Consider the following 25,699-nt stretch of genomic DNA (forward strand, 5'->3'; position numbering starts at 1 on the left):
AGAAGGGATTACTAGGTTTCGACTTTTTTTTCCTTTCTCTTTCTTTGTGGGTTTTTTTTTTTAACAGTTGGAAAATTCTACATAATAAACCACAAGAAAAATAACTCCATGTAAGCTAACAAAGTTCACAGTATTGTTGAGCTTAAAATGTACTTTCTATGCTCTATATGCAACAAATATTTTACCCTGTGTGAAGTATTATTCCCGTGTCCCCTACTCTCCTTTAACTCCCATCCTATATACTTCTGTTATTTAAACAATACAGATTTCAGCTTAGCACATTTGACATATTGCTGTTATGGTTTTTATCATTTAGTGATAAAAAATCTGTGGTAAAAGTTAGAGTTTTTATTCAGCTAGCAAGTTTCGGGGCGGGGGGGAAAGATCAACAGTCTCCAATCCTTTTGCTTTGCTTACTGTGAAAAAGTTGTTGCGACAGGTAAAACAGATCAGATGTCCGAGACTTGTACTGTTTGTTAAAAGCCACTTAAAACTATAATACATAAACCATTCTCCTTCCAAAGAAAATACCATTTGCAATATACAGGACCAGACCTGCTCTCAGGTGCAGCAGTGCAAATCTAAATTTAGTTTCACGTATTTTAAAAGCGTTCCTCCACATTTAAATGCATATAAGTGCAAGTAGAATATATTTTTTCTCATTCATCCTCAGGGTGCCTTCCGAGCAATTTGATTCAAGTTTAGACAGGCGGAGCAGACCTACAGAAGAAAGCACATCTCTCTGACTGCAGCATGTTATTTCGTTACACTAATCCATTCAAAAGCCTGCCTTAAAACCTAATTTGGACATCTTCGAGGTAACAACGGGGAAATGAAACCGGATATCTTCAACCCAAAGGGACCAGATACACACTGAAGCACTGCTGGTAAATTAATGGGGTCACATAGGATTTACCACGGAGTCTTCAGGCAACGACCATCGCTGGCCATGAGTGTGCAACAACGATGTGGGCTGTGCCTCTGATTCTACTGCTTTACTGCTTGCAACGTCTCACTTGTCACAAAAATAAAATAAGAGTTGACCAGAGCCTACATGTCTATCCTGAATACGGATAACGGGAAATAAAAGGATTATTTCCTGAGTTACGTTCCGGGTACAGAGGTACAAACGTCTCACTTGACCTACATGTAACCCCACTTGACCTACATGACAACAGCCCTTCCCAGATATTTGTTTCTGTCCTGATGGAAAACATCCCCTAAACCTGTGAGGACAGCTTGTCTGCCCTGCTGAGATTTAGTAAAGCCACCAAAGCGTTCCCATTGAACTCACAGACCTGCTCGTGGGCTGAAGCAGGAATGCAAGTGGTCCACCAAGAGGGACTCCAAGAGCCTCAGCAAGCCTGATGAAGTCCAGGAGGTGATTCCTGGTGGTTTCAACATGCTTCAACCACACTGTAGAGCTGTGTGCTAACAGCTTCACTTGCTGCCTCTGTCATGGCAATTAGCACAGCTGGGCATGAGTTTTTGTATGAAACTTGGGCTTTTTAAACTTGGGAAACTCTCCTCTGCTGAGGCTGGAATGGTCAGGGTTTGCTCTCATCACGCATTTGTTGGGAAGAGCTTTGCCACTGCAGGGCTGATTTTCTGGAGGAAACCTCTCCCCTGGGAAAAGGCCAGGGTGGCAGGGATACATGCCACCCTGAGTTCGCTTGTCAGCCTTCCCCTCTCTCCGCTCCTAGCAGCACCAAAAGACACTGGCTTTGTCCTAGTGCAGAGAGCAAGCAAATGCCAAAGCCTCCGCTTCTTGTTTCCTAGCCCACTGCAGCAATGAGCAGGCAGCTAAGTTCTCCTAAATTTGTTGTTGTTTATGGCTTCTTCCAAGGGGAGGTTCTTCTACAGCGTAAAAGTGCATTCCAGCGACAGCATTGCTTGTCACCAGTCCCTAACGAATGGCAGGCATTTTTCACTTGTCTGCTAGCTTTTCCTTTGGCTCGCGTGTATTTTTTAGATAACATTTATGCACCTAATTTCACTGATGGCGTAGTGTAAAAATGCATAAACACACAACGTTTATCACTGTGTGATAAAATGAAGTCTCATTTAAGCAAACATTGGCTCAGAGGACAGCTTTCAGGCTAGAGTCAATGTTTTATAACAGTCATAAACTCCGGCTTTTATAACTGGTATGTTGACAAGCTCCTTCCTATGACAGCAAGTGTAACCACCACAAACCGCTACAATCTGGAGTACTTTGCAACGCCTGGCATCAGTTGTTCACTGCCCAATGTCAGCCAGTTTCTCAATTAATGAGGCATCAAACAGCCATATAAAATCATTAAAGTGCATTTCCAAACGGCTTGAGAGATCTCCTGACCACAAGCAGAAACCCTCAACTTGAGTGAGACCTCACCTGCAGAGAACGTGAGTTGGATCTGTTCCTCAATGATCTCCAAGGCAATGAAGTCGTGCTTCTCATTAAAACGCCCATTGTAGAGGAGGAGAGCGTTCCTTTCCCTGGTTGCAAACCTAGAACACAGAGATGAGGGGTTAGTTCACACTTAACGGCTTATGAGTTAAAGACTGATGGTCAAGTCACCCAGAAGAAAGGCAGCATTATAGTTAGCAGAAAAGCAAGCCTTTGCATCTTTCTTCAGAGAGAAAATGATAAAATTGAGCCAGCAACATAATACATATATTCTTTTACAATTGACAGACACAAGCAAGATGGAAGTTACAGAAATCTACTCTGCTGAAACCTGCTGTGGATGTTGACCCTCACAAAGGGTAAAATTAGGCAGATGTATGATGCAGCACGAGTATCTGACACTTGCCAAACAGTGGCACGCACTTACTACACTTTGCAAACAGTCAGAAAGCTAGAAAGGATTTACACATCAAAGTGGGCAATACTTGCTGCCTGCTTGCTGTCTAAATGGTACAGGGTACAAGGGGAGTCATCAACTGATTAAAAAGACCTGATGGGGAGGCAGGGTGAAAAGAAAGATAAGAGTTACTTTAATAATGCCATGTAGACAATCAGGGTTCATCAGTCAACAGGTCGGTCAATGGAAAATAAACACTGAAATGATTCCATTACATCAGCACCAATGGGTGGGTTTTTGGGTTTATTTTTCTTGTGCTTTTAATATGGGATGTTATCACACCTTTCCTGCAGAAAAAGAAGCAACCCCACTTTTAAAAAAGCCTTGGTTTTTTTTGTCAGCACAGAACTTTTTTTGCAAATTTCTGCGTGTTGTGTGTATTTTATCATTTTCAATTTATTCTTATTTTCTTTGGGGATTTACACACAGCTTTCATCTACTTCAAAATGCAAAAAAAAAATTATTACACTTTAAATAAATATTTTTAAAAATATTAACATTACATAAAGACAGAAAGAGAGAGAAACCATGGGAATTTCTTGTGTTTCCAAATGGCAGTGTAGTTTGATTTTGTATCTTGAACTGCAGGAAATATGCCTGATTTAAATTAACCCACTTTTCCTACAAACTAATCAAATGCTGAACACAGCTAATGAAAACTGCCTTCATGGACAGAAGAAATGATTCTTGTGCCTGTCATGTCACATCTACTAGCAAGACTCTCATGTGATGCAACAAAACCTGCATTCAGAGAATGTGAAAGAAGCAGTATTTCAGAACATTAAGGTCTGGTATTTGAAATAAAAAATTTCAAAACCAAAGAATATTTTTTAAGAAAAGTTGTTTGTCAGACATATGTATGTTGCGGATCACTTTGAGTAGAGAGCTTGCAGAACCAGAAGCCTGAATTTGAGCTACATGGAAATGGGAATTTTTATTCCATATATTTTTTAATATTTCTGAAAGAGAATGAATTGTTCTGGTTCAAACACAGAAGTCAAAATTTTGACATTGCCAATAAAACATAAACTCCAAAGAATATCTGTTATAGTCCATCAAAATACTGTATTACCGTTTTGATTACTTTTAAACAGTGTTGAAATATACCTTTATTTCTAAATTTATTTAACATAATATAAAATAATATTGTGCAACTAAAAGGTAAATTAAATGAATTAAGACAATGCTGCTGAAATATTTCAGTATTATCAAAACACTGATTTAGTTTTCACTTTTCACCATCAACTATTTCATCCAAATGAATACAGTTCCTGTAAAACACTTCCCAAGACTGTATTTTTCAGTGGACAACTGCTTCATCAAAACATTTTGATCAGATCTATCCAGAATATATATGAGCAAAAGAAATTAGAATAACACGAGCGATGCTTCTTTAGTGGGTGAAAGACTTAGTTTCATTAGCAACAGTAAGAACCTTTGTTCTGTTTGAATATATTTTTCTGATATGGTTTCAATTCTCTACCATAATTTTAGTTATTAAATTATTAAGCTATTTTAAATATTTCTCTACTCTGTGTGTGCTCAGTTCCGTTCCTTGCCACTAGTCAAAAGCATTTCTTGTATCATACTAATGGTTAAAGCACTACTGCTTTTCAACTTGTCTGGTTATCACCAGATGGGGAAAAAAATACTGGTTTTTAATAGAAGGGATACTTTTAATCTTAGGACATAGGAAACAAAAGATACTTTCTCAGGTAATTTTGAATAAATAGTGAGAAAACCTCTCCACTGACAGTAGGGAGTAGCAAGTGCTGGAAGGAAGCAAGGAAGACATATAATGTTGGGAGCAGAACGACATGCCTGGTCAATAACCTAAATATTTTTTTAAAAAATGACATTTTAGTTATGAGACTGGACAATGCAAACATCCTGCTCTTTGCCAGAAGCAGGTCATCAGTCACTTGAGGCTGAGGGAAGCTAGACACCCTGGGATTTTATGAATGCTCCCAAATCACAAAATACATAATGGCAAATCATCGTCTAGTCAAACCGCTAATTCTTGCTTATCCTCACATACTGTTTTCCATCTGCACAAAAGGATAATAAAAGCCAAAGAAATAACAAATGTAAATAAAGGTGAACTTCACGTATGAAAAGCTAAATGTATTGTTATCCCAGACAGTGTGGGATGAACCCCATGATGGTCTAGACTTTTTATAATCACACTGAGTGGACTGAGCAGTGTTTAGCTCATGACTAAATACGCCATCTTGGTTTTAAAGATGATGAAGAAACCCTGGTGTAAGCACTACCATGCTACAGTAGCTGTTTCTCAATAAGCCCTTCACAGAGCATTGGAGTCACTTTAACTTGACGCACCCTTCACGTCAAAGATCTCTTCCTGAAAGCCTGAAAAATGGCACCACGTGGCTGCAGGGACAAGCCAAGGGCAGTGCAGGTAATTTATGCTGGCAGCCAGCCCGGACTGCTCCTTTGTTTGCACTCACTGTAGGTCTGACAAGTCCAACAGAGCCTTCTGCTCCTCGGCTTTTCCATCCACTTAAATCTTCACAGGCACATCTCCTCCTTGCCTCGACTCGCATGCAGACCATGCCTGCACTTTCTGATTTAACCAAAATGTCAAGATTCCATACAATTTCAGATCTTGGGATTAAGACAGATGAAGGATAAAATGGTAAGAAGCAGCCTGGTTCCTGACAGATGTAAAACACCAGGTAACTGCTGGGGGTGGATGGGATGTGTGCCTGCTGGTGTCCTCCACAAGCACTTTCTCTGGACAGACACACAAATATGTCTTTCATTGTCGCTGTTGTACCTATCAACAAATCCCTGGCCTTGCCCTCCGGGGTTGGGGCTAACACATTTTCTGTTATTTACTCACAGTCAGCCGTGAGGGAGAACCAAAGGTCAATCCTGATCAGATAAACCATGGGAAAGCTGAAAACCCACACCCTCTCTGGAGAAGAGGTGTGTGTGTACCTGGAGCTCTGGCTCCACGGCAGTCAAGCCCCATGCCTCACCCAAGAAGTCTTCTCCAGAAGAGTGTTTTTGCCCCTGGGATATGTGAGCCAGGGGAGGAGAGCCCTGGTCCACGCAGTGTAGCTGCCACCATCACTCCCTTCAACTCCGTGAGTGCCCCTACAGGGAGATAGCCAGCCCAGGAGAAGACTGTCCAACATGGGGACATTGGGGCAGATGGGACAGTGATAAGGCTGGTTGTGCCTGGCAGCCAGGATGGGACCAGAAGCAGGAGCCGGGCGTGAAGGCCAAAAGGAGCAAGGTGAGGAGCTGGGACAGTTGGCATTGTCCCAAGCCCAAGGCTGGGAACCAGCGGAGAGCAAGGACCTGAGGAGGACCAGCCTGCGCTCAGCCACGGCCTGAGGAGACCAGATCCTCTCACAGGCCAGGAAACAGCAGAGGGGAAGAGCGCTCCCAAACAAGCAACACGAACTAGCAGCCTGTGCCTGAAAGCCAGGAGCCACAGGCACAACTAGAAAAACATCTGACGTGGTCGAGAGGTGGCAAACCCACCAACCCACCCTCGTGCCTCTCCGCCGGGGGCTGCTGAGAGGTGGCTACAGAGGCCCTGGTGTCCCCCCTCCCCACGCCATCGCCCCACGTCGCAGCAGAGGAAGGTCGGGAGTTAGCACCTTGGCGGCATCCTCAGTAGGGCAGAAACCAAACACTTTCAAACAACAGGATCGCACCCCACTCGCAGGAGTCACTGTCAGAAATATCCAGAGTGACCTCTACGCGTAGATAATTCGGTTGCTGACAATATTTAACAAACACCCCTCAAGCTCAAGCGGAAAAGCCACTAGCCACAGAGCCCTTCCCGCCGGGACTTACATGAGGGAGATGGTGAAGTGGAAGCGCTGCCGCAGCCCCTTGAAGGTGATGAAGGACTGTGGGGGGAAGCTCCTGGTAGTCATCTCGCAGTATGGCCGCTCATATTCGCCCGGGGGACACTCGCACTTGAAGCCTCCGATCAGCAGGTTCACGCAGGTTCCTCCGTTCTTACACACCCCTGGAGCACAGCGGCCAGAGCGCGCGTTCACCTCGCAGTACTCTCCTGCAAGGGGAGAAGCAGACATCAGGGAAGGTGACACCTCACCCCAGCAGCAAGCTCTACATTCAGCTACCTAAGTGTTTCTGATAAAGGTTAAGCTGCTTCCAAACTTCTGCACCTGATCCCCTCCGCAATCAAGGTACAAGGCTGTAATTGCGGGGGGTAAGGATGCTGCATTGTCTTTCAAGTCTGAATTTTCAAGGGGGTGCAGGATGTGATTTGCTGAGCAATCGTCTTGCAAATATCCAACAATGTTGGCCCAGTTTCCAGATTCCTTGGCCACTTCCAGACTGGGTGATAAATATAAAGCTGGTGACAGATTTATACGGGAGGAGGTAACACCACCAGTTAAAAACTTGCACGCTCCCTGTCAACCAATATATGAGTAAATTGTTCCAGCGCTTCACTACTGGTTGGAAACTGTGTAAACAGGTAAGTGTTTGCATTTCACCTCGAGTGAATTTGGCTTTGCTGCCCATGGCAGCAGCAGGGCATGGCTCAGCTCGCGACAACGTTTGCAAAATGTTTATAGAAAGAATAAGCAGGATGCCAACAACATACGTATTGCTTTCACGTTTTCCCATATATCCTGCAAGTGACAGACATTTTCTGAACCTTTCAGAGATGTGTGTAGTAACTCTCTGCAGAAGATACGGATTCTGCGTACCGCTTGCTGAAGTTGTTTCCCCCCCAAATGCTTCAACTTTATTCTATTCAAAAGTCTGTATCAAGATGTGGTAAATGCAAGTACCAAAGAATCAGGTGTCTTGCTTTGTCTGTACGCTGTAATTTTTCCTGCGCTTGCCCAAAATCTGAGAGTGAACCACAATTTAACAAAATAATTTGTGACAATAATAATTTGTGATAATAATAATTTGTGTTAATAATGTAGAGAGGATATCCACTTAAAAAATCTGCAGTTGGGACAAAAGCAGCTGCTGAATTAATCATTATACAGAAAGCTAAACCTTCTATGTGAGTTAATTAGTTAACATTTATGTTTTGGCATGTCTTCCTAAGATATAAAGCGTGTTCAGATCCTGCACGTAAAATTGTCCGGAGAAATTGAAGATGGCATATATAGTTGAATTTTACCCAGTAATAACGTCTGAGAAATAAACATAGAGCAAAATGACTCAACACAGCCAGTTGAAGGAATGAATACATTTCCAACAGTTCGATATTTGCATGATTACTCGCTACCAGATTATACAATTACATTAATTCAAACACAGTTAAAACCGTACATAATGCATTCCTGGAGGAAAGTAAAAGCAGCAGGAGCTGTGGGCAGTGACTTACAAATGAAGGCAAATTAAAACGGAAAGTTTTGCTCCAGTCACTGCCCCCGCAGCCCTGCTCCCACAGGTTCCCACGCCAAAGCCGCCCGCGCTGGGTGGCAGGCTGCAGCCGGCAGTGCTGCCGCATCCAGACCTGGATCTGCATCTCTTTTCTATGCCGGGCTGTAAACTGTGGTGGTTTAGCCACGGCCCCAGAGGCAGTGATCTCTGAGACAAGGTGAGGTGGACAGCCCGGCTGTTTTGGCTCTCCAGCTTTGCTGCCTTTCTCCTCTCACATCAACATCACGAGCCTTTCAGGCAGGTACAACGTATGCTGGCTAAACGCAGGAGCAAATACAAGAGTGCCATGATCATACAGCCAGCCAAATGCACCCCTCATCCAGGTGGGCTCAGCTCCAGAGGTCGGACCTCTGGTCCTGCTCTGTGCTCCCCGTGATGAACAGAGCCATCATACGACTGCCTCCCGATGAACGCAGTTGTGGGTATCTCCTGGCAAACACTATACTGGGGTGCTGCAGTGTGTTTAAAAAGGATGTAACACAAAGTACAGGGGAGCTGAACACATCTCTCTATAATAATAATTCTCACACTTAACAAATTATGAAATAAATCTTTCCCATCATCCTAGAGGGAATGGAAGCCAAAACGTCTGAAGTAATAAACGATATAGCTGAGAGCTCAACTCCAAGCCTGTGCTTAAAGCTTTTCTGATTCAGGACTGATGTTCCTATATTCTCACTTCAACATATTAAGATGAAATGCTGTTGAAAACCACTTGATAAATACCTTTCTGTTTCCATTTATCAACAGTGAGTACCAGGCAAGACTACGTGAATACACCTTCCTTAGTACTTTAAAATGCTCTGTAATGTGTTTGGAGAGAAATAGCATATATCATCCAAGACAGAAAATTCCCTCAGTGTAGTGGATATGCCAAACAAAGTGCACACACATCAGACACACCAAGAGGACATTACCGAAAGCACTTCTTGATGATTTGCTGCATAAGTGCAGCCAATGCCCCTTAACGCACACATTTTGTGTCAAAAACTCTCAAAAAACTGGAAAACTACAAGTCCTATAGAAAGACTAAATGTAGGTTTGTCGCTTTAAAAAAGCAGTAGGATATTTTGTGAAACAACTCTCCAATTCAGAGAGGACTGTAATCTTCAAGGCTTTCTGAAAACAGAATGATATATTTGGCAAAGGTAAATAATGTGCAGGCTTGAATACAGAGGCCGAAAAAGGAGCAAGCTGAAAGGAGAGATTCCTGGCACTGTAGCACGCTGCGGAAATGCCATGGCAATATGGAAGTGAAATATAAAAGCCTAAGTTGGAAGTCACTGATGGTTCTGTATTAATTTTGTGATATAACAAGAATTTATAGATCATTTGTTTAGCTACCTATACAGGCATAAAACTATCTAAAAGAAAGCTTACAGAAAAGTTCTATTGAATGATGTTTATTACTGCTTTTCATTATGATGCTTAAAGAAGTGGTTTTAAAAAAATGGAGTTCAACTTTGAATAAGATTCTTTGTCCTATATTCATTCAGCTGTAGCACCACTGATGTCCCAGTTGCTAAAATTATTCTGAATTCGCTTTACTCTGTAATGTAAATGAGAACTGCATTTGATGCATACTCTTTGATGTTGTATTTTGATATTTTATGTACATTTACTAAGATACATTACAGTAACTCCAAGAAATCACTGTGCTTCAAGGCACAAAGGTCTACCAAGAAATCTGATAAATCCTTAATTACCCTTTTTTCCAAAAGTGCCTGGAATTATTTAGAAACAGGGCATTTTTGGCTTTATGGAGAAGCCATCTGAGCAAGTATTCGAAGCACTGCTTTGATCGGGATTGGCAACAGAACACACCTTTGTGTTGCTCTTGGCTTTGTCACTTCCAAGGACAGCCACCTCATCCCGGACACAGCGCCATCCCACAGCACTGCCCCGCGGGAGCTTTGAGGCACGGCCTGAAAAGCATCCTCAAAATTTGAACCGAAGCCCGCATGGACTTGAAGGATGAGCTGGTTGCTGGCTGCGGCCAGAGTCGGAAGGCCCTAAGGGAAGAGCTACTTGAGGAGCTGAAAAGGAAGGGATCTGCATCCGCCAGCCTTCGGGATGAAAAGCGCCTGTGTGTCTGCCTGCAGCTGAAGGTCAGAGGGCTGGGACGCGCTGTCGGAGGGGATGTCTTGCAGTCTGGTGGGAAAAACCAGTACAGAAGGAGGGAGACCTGCTGTGCAGTGAGGGTCTGGAGGGGCTCGAGTGATAAGACCACAATCCAGATAGCCGCTGAGCACAGCCCAGGGTCGGCCTGCGACACTAGTGATGCCGGCATGGCTCACCCCCTCACCCAGCCCATGAAACTCCCCTTCGCTCCTCATGGCATTTCCTTGGCTAATATAATTTCATTTTTCACACTGGCCAGCATTTTAGGAATCACTTAAAAAACTAGTTACATATCACAACTCTGTGAAATCCAAGCAGGAGATGTGAAGCTTCATCCCTCCAGCTGCTAAATCTAAAGCATGCACTGTCAGATAACGCAGGCCACGGCTGCCTGTTATCTGCTGGCAGATTCCTGTGTTTGAAAAAATTCTGGCTCTAGCCAGCAAACAGTTTAATGTTACAGGACAGTAGCCGATCTTATAGGCTCTCAATTAATATTGATGACTCTTAAAGCTACGAGTCCTATGACCTTACGTAGTGCTTCCCAGTTTTAAAGCCCTTGAGATCACAACGTGATAGTTGCTTCCGACACTGCTTCCTACTCGGAACCATCCTGTTTTTAACACATCTCTTCTTCAATTTTAGGACTAACTTTACAAAGATGTTAATCATATTAACTTTATGTAAGCGAGGACACCATGACGTCATGGCGTAACATAACAAGAACAGGCAAAGCAAAAGACTGGCTAGAAGATTTGCTCTTCCTCTGACCTATTCCAAGTAAAGTAATGGAAGAGTTTAATGAATAAACAATAAACGATTACAAAAAAAGTGAAAAGAAATAAACATAAGCTATCTGAAAAATGAAAAAGTAATTTCAAAATTGCAAATACCTTGTGAGCTGAACATTTTGGGTTTCAAACAGCACACTGATGGGCATCAATGAGCTGGTCTTTGCAGAAACCTGCCTGTGGTTTTGCTGGCGAGTTGCTTGACCTTACAACAACAGACAATGTATAATGTCGGAAAGCTTGCTGAAAACAACATGACGGCATTGGAATAAATACAGATTACTCTACACTTCAGTTTACTGCAAGGTGTTTCCACAGTACTCCTGTTTAGGGACTAGTCCTCAAAACCTTGTACTATTGTCTGATTGTTTTCAACTGAAATACTAAGTATATTTACATGACATGCACTGATGTTCTTGTTTCCTTTATTCCAGTTTCCCTAGACACTAGTTAATTTTTCACTCTATATCTGTAATTGTTTGACTTGAACTGATTCTTCTCTCCTTTCCTCCATCCTGCCATTTGTTCTAGATACATATTAATCTTCTCTGTGTTTGTAGTTGCTTCACCAGAATGCAAAGCAATTCGAGCAGCTGATTTAAGCAGTCAGCCTAAAACTATGTACTTTAAACTGGAAAGGAGAAACAAGAAAAAATAGGGCAACTAAATTCTTCAAAGAATTCCCATTGACCCATTGCCCTAATAAAGAACCAATTATCATTAAAAATGTATTTGTGATCTTGCACATTATGGGAAAATCAATCCTCCTTTTCCTCTAGTAACTAAACCACTACTAACCTCAAATGACAATTGGTACTAAAGCAATCAGTGCACTAACTAATAAGAAGGTTGTTAAAAACAAATTAGCTGCAGAATCAGCCTGGAAATCTCTATTGGGACAAGAGATAAAGAAGTTGGGATCCAACACATCCACTTTAGGGGTGGTTTCACCATAGTTCAGGCTGAGTGGGAGTTACTATAGTTGCCTCCTTTTCCCAAATTCATTGCACTTTCCTCCCCCTCCCTTGTGTTGGCATTCATGTAATCCTGCAGTTGACTGATTTGTGGAGCTAAGATGGCAAAACACCATTCATTTCTTTATTGTAGGGTTAGTGATCTTCTGATTAGGTCTCTCCTAGGATTGACGGGATGAATAGCACAGCAGGCACAAGGAAAGGAGGCAGGACCATGTGCCCTGGAATAAGAATGAAGGGGTGGTCTTAGAGAGGTTTAACTGTTATGGAAATACAGCTTTAAGCCATTTTAGATGGTATGTGTGTGAGAGTAGTAGCTCATGCCTGACTTAGGTGAACTGGATCAACACCTTCAGTGTTGATATCCACCTCTCTCCACTGACTGTGCAGGGATGTACTGCAGGAAAATTTGCCTAAAACGTACGCACAAGTCAAACAATAAAAATGAAGACTGAATTTTGCCCATAAAGGGAATTTCATGACTTTAGTGGCTCTGTGGTGCATGAGCCTGCTCTCAGAACAAAATGGGAGAAGTCAGCCTTACCTCCCACCAAACGCCACTTCCCAATGAAACATCACACAACCAACCAATATCTACTGGTTTTACGAGAGAAGTCAGAGAGCAGAAAAAGTAACCAAGTCATTCTGAATAAAGGAGAAGCTGGATCAAAGAGACGTTAGGAGCCGTTGGTGTACTAGTGACTGTGATTAATTAGGCGATGACTATGTTCATGTACTATTTTACACAGACAACAGTGCTATTTGAAGAGCAGAGGTAAAATCCGTGTCCCTTGGAAATCAATGGCCAAACCCCTACTACGACTTCAGAGAGGCCATGCAGACGCATTTGTTAGACTTAATACTGACACTGACATTCGTCACTTCATCAGGTTTCTACTTTATGCTGCTACTAAACATTCAAATTTCAAAATATACTTTGGTCTTTCTTTTTACCTATTATGCTTTCAGAATGGGGACTGATCTAGAAAAATTAAAATCAGCCCCAACCTTCTTACAGGGAGAAACACCAGCTTAAGGTCCGCTTTGGGGTGTCCCTCCTCCCTTTTGCTGCTTTCTGCACTGTAAAGGCAGATGATGAGAAACAGGCTAAAGTAGCGTGACAGATAGATACATAAACACACACAAGTACACACCACACACAGACACATACACTCGCACTGTTCAGGACTAAATCCCAGTGACTTGTAATGACAGCTGTCCTTCGTAATTTAAGTTGCTAACCGTTCCAGATTTAACAAGATGTATTTGCAAGAGAGTAGCCTGAATTTAAAACACTACGCAAAATAACAACAAACACATTCCTCTCACACTATATATATATATATATAGCTTGCCAAGTAGCTCTTTGAGGTGATAGATAGAAAATGATCCTATAATAAGATACTCAGGAAATCACCATTTTATCTCTGGATCTGGTTTAATTTTTCTGTGGGCATAAGTATTAAGCTCTGAGCTGGTGGGAAGAGAGGGTGCAGAACTAGTGGTGCTTTCTCAGCTATCCCTCTCCTTTACCATCACCCTTCTCCCTTCCTTGTGCCTTCTTCCACAAAGTTCCCCCCAGGCGTCCCTGATCCCTCTCAAATCAGATTTCCAAAAATCATAAGACTGGGCTAAATAAAAGTCATGAGATCTTTAATCATGAGATGCTCCAAAACAATGAACATGGGAGGCTTTTTATTTTCTTTTACTTGCCTCTGAAGCTGCGGGTGGCATCTGCTGGCCTCAAGGTGCGTGAGAGCTCTTGGTGGTCAAATTCCAGCCCAAAATACATGACCAAAACTGGCAGCTCTGAGGGAGCTCCCATTCCCACCCCAACAGGAAGACACTCCTTGGCCCTTCCCAGCTCTTCTTCCCACTGGGGTCCCTGGGGACAGCATCTGCACCCTGGCTGCTCCAGGGTCCTGCGAGTTCCTGGGAGGAAGAGGCCCACAATGAAAAACTCCCCTGGCCAAACAGGCAAGGGAAAGGCCACGACCCCATCCCACCTCTGGATCCTTCCCCCCTAGCAACCAAGCTAAAGTGTATTATTTTACAAAAGCAGGAGCAGGGAAAGCTCAGGTCTTCATCTCTCAAGCTGCTTCGGGCTGTGCCTGCTGATGCACTGCACGTGCAGAGCAGCCACTGAAATGGTACCCAGCTCCTCAACAGTCCAAAATTAAGGCCCAGGATCCTACGTGCAGCACCAGCCTGAGCAAAGATGCTCCTCCTCCTCGCCTCCTCCCCTTCCCTGGACACAAAACAAAGCAAAACAAAAGACACCCTGCAGGTACGGGTGGATGGATGGATGGATGATTTGGGATTTGGGTTTTTTGTTGTTTATCATTTAAATGAGAAGGAATAATTGGGGAAAAAAAAGAAACAATACTGATGAGGATTAGTGATATTTGGGGCACATCTGTTGGAGAAATGAATTAGTCTGTGCATTCCAGAAATTATGAGCATGTTCTCAAGATGATATATGCTCAATGTGAATAGTCACTGGACCTTGTCCTCCCATGCAACTTCCACCAGCGCTGGCAGGAACAGAGCACAGATAAAAGTCATGACTGAGTGTTTAATACCTGTGCTGTTCCTCATATATTTGTTGAGGATTAAAAATTCTCATTCATCAAGCTTCTACTCTGTCTACACCAGATAGCTTGCCTTTCACCTTCCAGCAATGAGGCCAAGAGTGGTGCGAGCACCAGAAGCACTACCAACACTTGTCACAAGTATTGCCGTTTTTCTTTCCTATAGCACTCTGATGAGCAAGGAGCCAGATACTACACTAAAAGAGAGGTGCACGCAATGTGCCTGGCTTCTCCCCGCTGCCTGCTCCCATCGGACCAGACATGATCACCACCAGGCTTCTGAGGAAATGCTGGGGAAAAGCACTTTTCTGGAATGTGTTAGATGTGGTGGAGGAGAACAAGAAAAAAAACATCAGTGCCTTCACCCTGCCACAGCTCCCTACCAACAATTTTTTCTATGATGTGGGATCCAACAACTAATTTCTTAATGTCTTAATCTTAAATCTTTATTCTTGGCTGATTTTACAACTATCTCTAAGCTCCGTAAATTATTGAACCATTTGCTGTAACGTACAGTGCCCTCACAAGGTGTTATCTTCCTCTGCATTTGACCTGTAAGTTAAAGCTTTAGAGACCTTTTTAGGTTCTGTCTCTCACCCAGGACTATACACAGCACAAAGTTACACAAGAGAAAAAAGAAACGCACCAACATTTCCAGTTTATGTTGAGTTCTGTGGCAGGTTTATATGTAAGACAATTTATCATAATGCAAATTGCACTTATTTGGGGTAAGACATGGTGATGAGCAGTGCCTTTCAAAAGCCTAAGCTTTATCTCTGGATGTATTTAGTAGGGGGAAAACAGTACTGTAGATGTCAAAACCCAAATTAGATTATGCCGTTGTGTCTCCAATTTGCATTATGTCTTACTTGGAATAAATCTCTTAGTTAAAATCCCATCTTAAAACGAATGAGAAACCTGGAGGTGTAAGAACAAAACACACCTCTGCATACCATACTTATATTCATTTACAAAGGAATATCCCTACTTCCATTTAGTTTTAAGAGAAACAATCATCCTCTACTTTTATTATATGTACATCTGATACTATTTTTTTTTCTCTGCCCTCTGTGCCCCTTGACTCATCCCCAGGAGCGTTACTTGAGGAGGGGCACATCGAAGGAACGGAAGGCTGGAGCAGCCACTGCGGTTTGCAGGACACGCTCCCTCAGGGACAGCCTTTGCCGCCTGGTCCGTATTTGCATCCCTGTGCACCTGCAGGCACTGCAGCATGGGAACCAGCTGCCATGCCCAGTTCTCACCTCCTTCCACGGGCAGCAGTGATAAAGGGCACTCAATAGTCTCGGCATGCCGCTGCTCAGATGACAAAAAAGACTACTTCATCACGCAAAGTTGCGGTTCTTACTGGGCACCGAATGCCACCACTGGCACCATTAATTCCCCAAGGCTGCTGCTCCACAGGCCATTGTGGCCTCACACTGGACTTTGCAAAATACATTAAACTATTTATGTGAATGAGGAAAGCAGGCAAGGCGTAGTGGCTGTGCCAGGGGTGTGTGTGCAATAACATCTTTTATCAACAGGAACTCAGGAGTTGGAAAGCCAGATATGCTTTCAGGCACCGTCAGGCATCCCACTCGCTTTCAGCCTCGTTTCCCTAAGCTGCTTTCCACAGAGGAGGACAACAAAGGGCTGCAACTCCCAGTTCCCAAATTTGTAGGGAAAGGGAAAGCTCTAGCACTTGGTTTTGAGCAAGTTAACATCTTCAAGCAGTTCAAAAAGGGAACATACCTGCAAATAACTGACCTCAGAAAGAGAGGAAGAAAGGGCTCAGGAATACAGGAAAAAGGAAATCGGGGTCTCCCTTTCAATGGCAAACACCACTGTTTTCTTCAGGAGAGTCCAGCCCTTATTCCACTAAGATCCCATTTAATTTTCTCCATGCAGCTGTTACGCACTTGATGTTTTGATTCAGAACAAGAGACAAAGCACCGAAGAAACCATCTGCCCTGGTCCCCAGCGGCCCGCCGGGATTAACTGCACAAGCAGCTAACTCCGCACACTTCCATTAAAGGAGGATTGGTGAGAGCCTGCATTTTGTGTTTTCCAGAAATCAAAACTTTTCACAGCAAAATCTCACTCTCACATCTTCTGTGTAATCCAAGGCTATGGTAAAAATGATGGCATTGAGAAATAGGCAGACCTCAAACCAAATCATGCTCCTTAATGTCCCAGGTGAGCCCGGAAGCTCTAGCAGAAAAAAGCATAATGGCCAATTAGTGAGAATAATTGAAGAGTAGCCATAAAATATTAATAAAGCAACTGAAAAACATGCTTAAAGTAAATCTACTATTGTAATTACATCTTATGAGGCTAGGATTTCAGAGTTTTATATTTTCATTTTATATGAGAAGTATTAAGTTAAAAGAAAGTTATACTTTAAAGTACTGTGTAACTGTCTGTATTATAGATCATATGAGTTTAGAGGTTTTGCTTGACGGAGTAGATTGAACTGGCAAAAACAATCTGATGCTCATCAAATTTCCGTTTTTATACATTGAAAGCAAATTCTGAAAAAATCATAACATCCCTCTGCTTGTCAAATTAAAAGGATTAGGGTTAAAAAGATAATCCCATAATCTTATGTTTTGGCAGTCTCAAAAATATTTCCTACACAGGTCAGTAAACATACACTGAAAACAAAAAGCAACTTAATCAGTGAAGCTCTTCTTAATGACTCTTGAAAAAGCTATTGTAATGTCACGCACGACTCACACAGAAAATCTCAAAATCAATGTATTTTTAAATCTACAGAATAGGTAGAATTTAAAAAGTTACTTTTAAAAAAAAAATTAAACAGACTCACCAAAAATGAATCCAGCCAGCTTCCACAACTTGTACTTAACTCTTGTTACAACAGTTTAGTAGATTAAAATTCAGCCTTTGTGTAAAAAAATATGGTTTCATTTCATAGTCACTTTAAATGATTACTGTCTTGTTAGAGTTAATATACTTTACTGTGTCATCTACATTGTGTTTAATTATTAATATGACACTCATCTTCCTAATAATGTTTCTTACAATATGCACATCAGTGTGCTGACCCTGTGAAGCTGGGTGGCCCTCTCTAATTAAAATATGCTTTTTAATTACCATATTGGAAAATGCTGTATAATAGCTCTCATATGCTTAGCTATGGAGAATTTGAGAGACAGCCTGAAGTGAAGTATCTTCATCTTGATTTTTAGAAACTGAAAATTCAGGCCGCCGACTGCTCAGGAAGTTGCGATTTGAGGGCACCATACAGTGCGGGTCACAGAACAAAACCTGCCCCAGGAGAAGCCGGGGCTGGGATGCAGGCACTGAACCATGATGCTCTAAACAAAAGAGCATTTGCAACAACAATGAAGTTGTGGTTCCCACCATGCTCTGCACAACTGTATTGCAGAACTGTAATTATCTTGATGTTGAAGGCCAAGTGCATCAGTCTGGTGCTCAACTGTTGAAACTTTCAATCATCATAGCACAAAGAACAGACACACAAGAAACTACTTTATACTTTTTTCCTCCCTAACAGGACATCATCCTGATGCCCTCATCTCCGCACCCAACCGTCCTTCCTGCCACTTTCCTGTTGTTTATTTACTGATGAAAATAAAAATGTCTAAACTTGGGAATTACAAATATGTACAGAAGCCCAATAAGCTTTTCATAATTCAGTCTTACTGAATTATAAGGGCGCTTCTCAGTTTTGTTTCCCTGTTTTGTATTTACAGCCAGGAGAAAAGGACTCCTGTTACCTTGTTCCTTGGAAGTTAAATTTCTTTTTCATTCAGGAAGTTCTAAAATATTCAATTCCAGCCTTCCTGGAATTTCTTTTTTTAGCCTTCACGTCTGATCTGCTGTGAAAATTGTGAGGGGCTTTCCAGAACATGAGGCATATTGGAACAAATACTATCTCATTGCGATTTTATCTTCCCCACAAATAACTTAAAGGCAAGTTGTTGGGTTTTTTCTCCTCCTTTCTCTTCTCCTTTTTCCCTGATTTGTTTTCAGCAAGAAAAGAACAACCAACACACCTAGCCATTGGCAAAAAAACCACTTGAAGGGTAGTATAATATTTAGGCTATTCTGACACTTAGGAAGTGTATGTTTTGATGTATTAGAATGCATTTGTGTGGCTTACATGCAGTTTAGAATTTTATCCAGCTAACCTATCTGACATTAAAAAAAAAAACTATGAGAAAAAAACCCAAGTCTTATATTACACAAGGCTCAACTTGGCTAAATTAATAAAAACACAATTGTAAACTATGGTCACAGAGAAGTTGGCTGTTGTTTAATAAATTGCTATTTAAAATATTTTAATTAAAACAAACCTCAGTGTGTGTAGTTTCTCTCAGATCAATGTTCTGCAATGCATATATATGTTCACAATTATGACAGTGTGTGGGAATTTAGCTACGTCAGTACCTATGAAATTATAATATCAAATAGCTCCGCTCTGTGTAATTACGCGCCACCTTTCACTTTTTTTTTAGTTATACCAATGAAGATAAGCAAATGCATTATAAGAGAAGTTTTCAAAAAGCCTGGGAGAATTGCGACTCCCATATAGGTGTGGTTACAGAAATCCCATCAATATAAAACCAGTAGTACAAGTCAATAGCCTAAAAACTGCTGAAAATTGATGGAGCAGTATCATTCAAAAGAAATATATGTACAGCGGGTTAAAGACAATAAAAGAGATTTCACGTATGCTAGAACAAAGGGAATTCTAAATTTAGACTGCTCCGTTGTTAACCAGAATGCCAACAGGAAACCTGAGGTGCTCAATAGGTGTCTTTCTTCCATGGAACACCACTAACTGATAAGGTCATACTCACAGGACATTTTTTTGCCAAGAGGTGGGAAGGAGAGGCCAGGTGCCAGAGGTGGGCAGGTATCCATGCCAGGTTAGCAGTCTGCCTTGCTCGTGTAAAGCCAGCTGCCTGACAGCCAACACAAGCTTAGCTTGGCACGGCTTCAGGGTCAATGTGTTATGGTCACATCAGGTATTTAACGAGATCTGACTTTAATGAAAGAGACTGAAGGCAATGTTAGCCATGGCAGGGGGTTGGACTAGATGATCTTCAAAGGTCCCTTCCAATTCAAACCATGCTATGATCCTATGATCATACCTGGCCGTTAGGGCTCGATATTAAACACCTACATCGTAGAAGAACTGGGGCAGCACTTGTTCAACAGCAGCAATGCCGTCATGCCGCAGTGTGTGCTCACAGGCCTCTTGTGCCTGCAAGCTCCTTGACCTCACACCGTACAGCCCGCAACTAAGAATCTACCTTCTCCCCATATTGTAAAGTAATCTAACAAACAGACACGAATGGCATTAAGAGCAAGTAGGTGTAAAAATGGAACTATCCTCAAACAGGTTATTGCCTAGGCTCTTTGGACACTGATTTTTAACTATATTCTACTTGAAATTATCAACAATGGCAGGGAAAGTATAAAATTGTCAGTGATAAACTCTGCAGGTAACAAATGAGGGGAGCAGGTAAGTGAACAGAAGAATGGGCCAGCCACACAGCCATCTCAAGGAGAAGCAAAAAAAAAGATAAGCTGTAATCAGTAAGGAGGATTTCCTAGACCCTGAAATGTTTGGAAGAGCTGAATTCATAAATACATTGGGGATGAATTACTAAGGCTGCTTCTGAGGCCAGGGTAAGTCATTACATTGGGGTGTGATCTGCTGGTTGCTTTTACAAAGCACCATCACATTTCCACTGTGGGAGCAACCAGTAAGAACAGAAGTCTTGTCAAACCATTCTAAAACTAATTAAAAAAACCAAACACAACATTAAGTCTGTAGCTAGGTTTCCACATTACAGGCTGAGAGAGTTGGGATTGTTCAGTCTGGAGAAAAGAAGGCTCTGGGGAGATCTAATTGCAGCTTACCAGTATCTGAAGGGGCCTACAGGAAAGATGGTGAGGGACTGTTTATCAGGGAGGGTAGTGACAGGACAAGGGGTAATGGGTTTAAGCTGAAGGAGGGGAGACTTAGATTAGATGTTAGAAATAAATTCTTTACTGTTAGAGTGGTGAGGCACTGGCACAGGTTGCCCAGAGAAGCTGTGGATGCCCCCTCCCTGGAAGTGTTTAAGACCAGGTTGGATGGGGCTTTGGGCCACGTGGTCTAGTGGAGGGTATCCCTGCCCGCAGCAGGGGGGTTGGAACTAGATGATCTTTGAGGTCCCTTCCAACCCAAACCACTCTATGATTCTATGATTCTATGAAAGCAAAGGACTTTGATCAGTGCAAGTATTTCCACGGGCATGGAGGATAAGACGCGAGGCTCCCAAAGAGGCATCCGAACCCCCGGCACTTGCAGGGGTTCAGCTGAATCAAAGACCATCCCACGTGCAGCATCTCATGGTGGGGGGTGAGGGAGGGTTTGTACATGACTGGGAAAACCTTCAAACTTTAAACAGCTAGTTTATGCACATCAGGATGAGGGTAATGCGATCTCTTGCTTTGCTTAGGTTTTGGAAAAGGCATAGCAGATTGATGTGAAGGCTGCAGGCCATTTACACCATTTGAGAACTAGACTGTCAACAAGTATACCACAGTAATCCAATTAGAAAAGGCTTTCTGCATCCTGACAAGTGAGCATAGGTTGAAGATTAGCTGAAGGACATATCCTTCAGATAAAAATCCACCTGTAGAAGTGGTAGATCTCTTCAGTGAGTCCTGTAAATCTGATATAAACTTCAGACTTCCCATGTTCATCTCCTTGGTGATACGGACAGAAATAAAATAATAGAATCATAGAATTGTTTTAGTTGGAAAAGACCTTTAGGATCATCAAGTCCAACCATTAACCTAGCACTGCCAAGTCCAACCACTAAACCATGTCCCTAAGCACCACACCTACACATCTTTTAAATACCTCCAGGGATGGGGACTCCACCGCTTCCCTGGGCAGCCCGTTCCTGTGCTTGACAACCCTGTCAGTGAAGAAATTTTTCCTAATATCCAATCTAAACCTCCCCGGGCACAACTTGAGGCTGTTTCCTCTTGTTTTATCACTTGTTACTTGGGAGAAGTAACCTGGCTACAACCTCCTTTCAGGTAGTTGTAGAGAGCAATCAGGTCTCCCCTCAGCATCCTTTTCTCCAGGCTAAACAACCCCAGATCCCTCAGCTGCTCCTCATCAGACTTGTGCTCCAGACCCTTCACCAGCTGCATTGCCCTTCTCTGGACACGCTCCAGCACCTCAATGTCTTTCTTGTAGTGAGGGGCCCAAAACTAAACACAGCACTCAAGGTGCGGCCTCACCAGGGCCGAGTACGGGGGGACGATCACTGCCCTAGTCCTGCTGGCCACACTATGGCTGATACAAGCCAGGATGCTGTTGGCCTTCTGAGCCACCTGGGCACACTGCTGCCTCATATTCAGCCGGCTGTCGACCAACACCCCCAGGTCCTTTTCTGCCGGGCAGCTTTCCAGCTGCTCTTGCCCAAGCCTGTAGCGTTGCCTGGGGTTGTTGTGACCCAAGTGCAGGACCCGGCACTTGGCCGTGTTGAACCTCATACAGCTGGCCTCGGCCCATGGATCCAGCCTGTCCAGATCCCTCTGTAGAACCTTCCTACCCTCCAGCAGATCAACACTGCCACCCAACTTGGTGTTGTCTCCAAACTTACTGAGGGTGCACTCATTGCCCTCATCCAGGTCATTGATAAAGACATTAAAGAGAACTGGCCCCAGTCCTGAGCCCTGGGGAACACCAAATAATCAAATGAAATATGACAATATTTAAAAGTTTAATAGACTTCAGCTTTTGACTGTGTTATATAAAAATGCAACTTTACTCTGTTTTTATTGTTTCAGTTATCTTCTGGAGCAAGCAGTCACGCAGTTGTGCTTCTGAGCCATAGCCTCAGGTCCAGTCTAGCATCACTGGGGTCCAGCCATAAGGCTGTGGCATGCTGGCCCCATCCCTGCATGCATTAACAAGGAGCCCTGCCACAAAAACAAGCAAGGAGCCATTTTAACACGCACAATAAATCTCTCAGTTAAACACAGCAGGCGAGTAGGCACACAGGCTTCTGCTGAGAGTCTGTGTCAGGAAAGAAATGTCCTTCATGGGGATCTCCCCCACATTTCCAGCCGTGGGCAGCCCAGGAATGGTGCAGAGGAGCTGTCTCAGCTGCTCTGGGCTTGCCACTTACTACTTTTACATGACCTGGAAGAGATGAAGATGCTGTGCCTCAGCTCCCCACCCCTTTGGTGAGGTGCACAGCACTATCTTGCTCGAAGGGGTGTCTCAGAGGCTTCCTTTTGCTGTTAGTAACTTTTGTAGAGTTCACAGTGATCCTTAGATGAAAAGTGTTTTGTACACATACAGACTGTAATGATCTGAAGTCATAGTTCTCTGACAATATATATAGACCCAAAAGCAAGAATTTTTCCAGGGGATACCTCTTAATCTGAGTATCCAAAGCAAATACTTGTTTTCAGGAATTTATGACACAAAAATGACATTGTGCTAAAAGGAGAGAAAGAAAGGTAAACATCACAATTGGCTGCTGTGCTCTTCAAATGCAGCATGCACTGCCCAAGAGCCAATGGAAGACTTATTATCCATGGATAATTGCAAAGAATAGGTTGTATGGGTTCCTTATATGTTTCGATATTAAGTCAGCTCATGAGACGACATCTGGGGTTCATTGCTTTTTGGCATGGGTAAATGCAATGGTCATATGGAGAAACTTCAAAGCACTGAGAGTAAGATTTATGAGACGCTATGTCTCTCAGTACATAGCTGAGTGGTGAAGATCATAAAAAGAGAAAATGATAGGCTTTTCCAGCTTTTGCACCAGTCATGCTCTGAAAAATGTTTGGAGGAGTTAAGCTCTGCTTCTGGACCATCCACTGCACTGCTTATGGGGTCCTCACCAGCCGCCCAAGCGCTGCAAGTGCCTGGGGGCTTGGAAGGGGCTGCAGGCTGGGAGGAAACAGAGGTACCCGTCTGTACGCAACTGCTGCCAACCACAGGGACACACAGCTTGCCACATCTACACCAACGGAGATGTCTGCTTATTCAATAAGGCAGAAGAGGGCTTTCCTCACAAAAATGTCATGCTGATGAGACAGAGAAAGTTGAAGACTGATGGAAAAGACTGTGCTGGGACATCTGTGCAGAGAACAAAACTAAAGAGTACTAACCGTAAGGAAGGATCTTATAAGTAAACGATCATTTATCTCTCCATCAGATGTGAAGTTATCTCAGCTGCAGAGAGTCACAGGTCCACAGTAATCAAAGGGAAATTGTGTTGCAGTTATAAAGACTTACTTTCACTACAAACAACAAACCAAGAGCATGGCATAGCACTGCTGAAAAAGAATAAAAATTTCTACACCTGCAACATTGGACAGACCCTACATAAGCTTTCTCATGGTATTGCCATACAGAAACTGCAAGAAAAGGCAACCAGGTATTCTCCTCTAAGGCACCAAGAAACAACAAAAGTTATGAAAAGGCTGATGGTCAGCACTCGCTTTTTCCTGCATCCAGAATCAGAAGAAAAACTTAATTAAAAACTGCTAAGACTTTTGAGAATGGGGAAAATATATAGCCTTTAAATTCTGAAAATGGTACAAATCATCCAGCATCCTAATAGCCGTAATTGAACTCCTGAAAATGAATATAGTATTTTTAACAGTATTAGATCTTGCCACTGTTTTCATATGTTTATTATATAAATGCACCTGGAATCTAGCAGCATAACCCTGAAGACCTGGATTAAGGGACACTGTTAAGGCAGCAATGCTACAAAATATTTCAGTGCCTTCCCTGCATCGTCTTAACATTTGAATGAGGTATCAGAGAGACGACCCACAAAGTTATCCCATACTGCAGATAATATCCCTACATATAGGAGCATTTGGGAACGACAACATTTCTTATTTTTTGTGGCAAAGACAAACTTGGTTACAGCTGTTGGAAAGTGCTGGCAAAGTCCCACAACCCTGGCAGGATAATCTTTGTTCAGCCTTGCTGTTGCAAAACCATGGGCTTTCATAAGCTAAACAAGGAGTTAAAGATGCAGTAAAGAACCTGAAGAAATCAAATGAAGGTTTGCTGCACAGGATTTCGGCTGTTACACACCTGTGATCCCACCGCTCCAGCGGAGCTGCAGAAGTGTAACCCAGAGTGGAATTTCAGACCCTTTCACCCAAGATAAAACACTCATTACGGCTACCCTGGCTGCCAGATTTCTCTACTTGAAAGCTGAAATTCTCCCAAATAAATCTCTCTGGCCTGAAAAATGAGAATCTGGTATCAGACTGAGCTGGGAAATTACTATCTGAAGAATGGATATAAGTAAAGATAACACAGAAGCAAATCTCCACATTTACTTTTACTGCTAAATGTTTGCAAGAGCCAAATGCTGAGAAGTTACTAAACAATATGAATAGAGACCTCTGGCATGACGCTGTAAACCAGCTATAATTACCTTCTCACGCCACAAAGTCAGAATCCATGGCGGCCAAGTTAGATGTCATGATTCCTCATGTCAATATAGTATCACAAAAATAAATTAGGAGGAAAAATGTATAACACGTAAAAGAACTCTAATTGCTGTATTTGATTACTAGAAGATTTACAGCCACTTAAGATTTCTCCCCTCTCTGAAGTGAAATCCAAGGAGAGATGCAGAGGATATGGGAAATTCTCTGACGATCTTTTTCCCTAGAAATTGCTCCTTGCTAGGGGTTAAGTAGCAAAGGAGGCAGAGAGAATGCCTTGTGCTAAGGAGAACTGTGGGAACATTAAATTTCTTCCTTATTTCAGGGGTTGTTTTTTTCCCCTTGGAGTGCTTTTGTTCTTCGAAAATTACATTTTACTTTTTGGGAGCACAACTGTAGAGGAGAAGGGTCACGGCAGCTGCTAAGCAGAAGGACCGCCAGGCATCGAACTGCAGCGAGAGATGTGGGAGGCC

At 42.7% G+C, this 25,699-nt stretch overlaps 1 protein-coding gene across 8 annotated transcripts in view; it reads right to left on the reverse strand.

Moving 5' to 3' along the window:
• The window catches only part of CELSR1 (cadherin EGF LAG seven-pass G-type receptor 1), a 178,432-nt gene that overhangs the window by 74,093 nt on the left and 78,640 nt on the right, over positions 1-25,699 (reverse strand). For all 8 annotated transcript variants that reach the window (XM_075742266.1, XM_075742249.1, XM_075742217.1 and 5 more), the window contains exons 3-4: positions 6,678-6,900; positions 2,375-2,490 (exon numbers count right to left, since the gene is read on the reverse strand). In XM_075742266.1, coding sequence (XP_075598381.1) covers positions 2,375-2,490; positions 6,678-6,900 — 339 coding nt within the window. The remainder of the gene's footprint in view (positions 1-2,374; positions 2,491-6,677; positions 6,901-25,699) is intronic.

The sequence above is a fragment of the Balearica regulorum genome, chromosome 1, assembly GCF_011004875.1.
Source record: "Balearica regulorum gibbericeps isolate bBalReg1 chromosome 1, bBalReg1.pri, whole genome shotgun sequence".
Lineage (NCBI taxonomy): Eukaryota > Metazoa > Chordata > Aves > Gruiformes > Gruidae > Balearica > Balearica regulorum.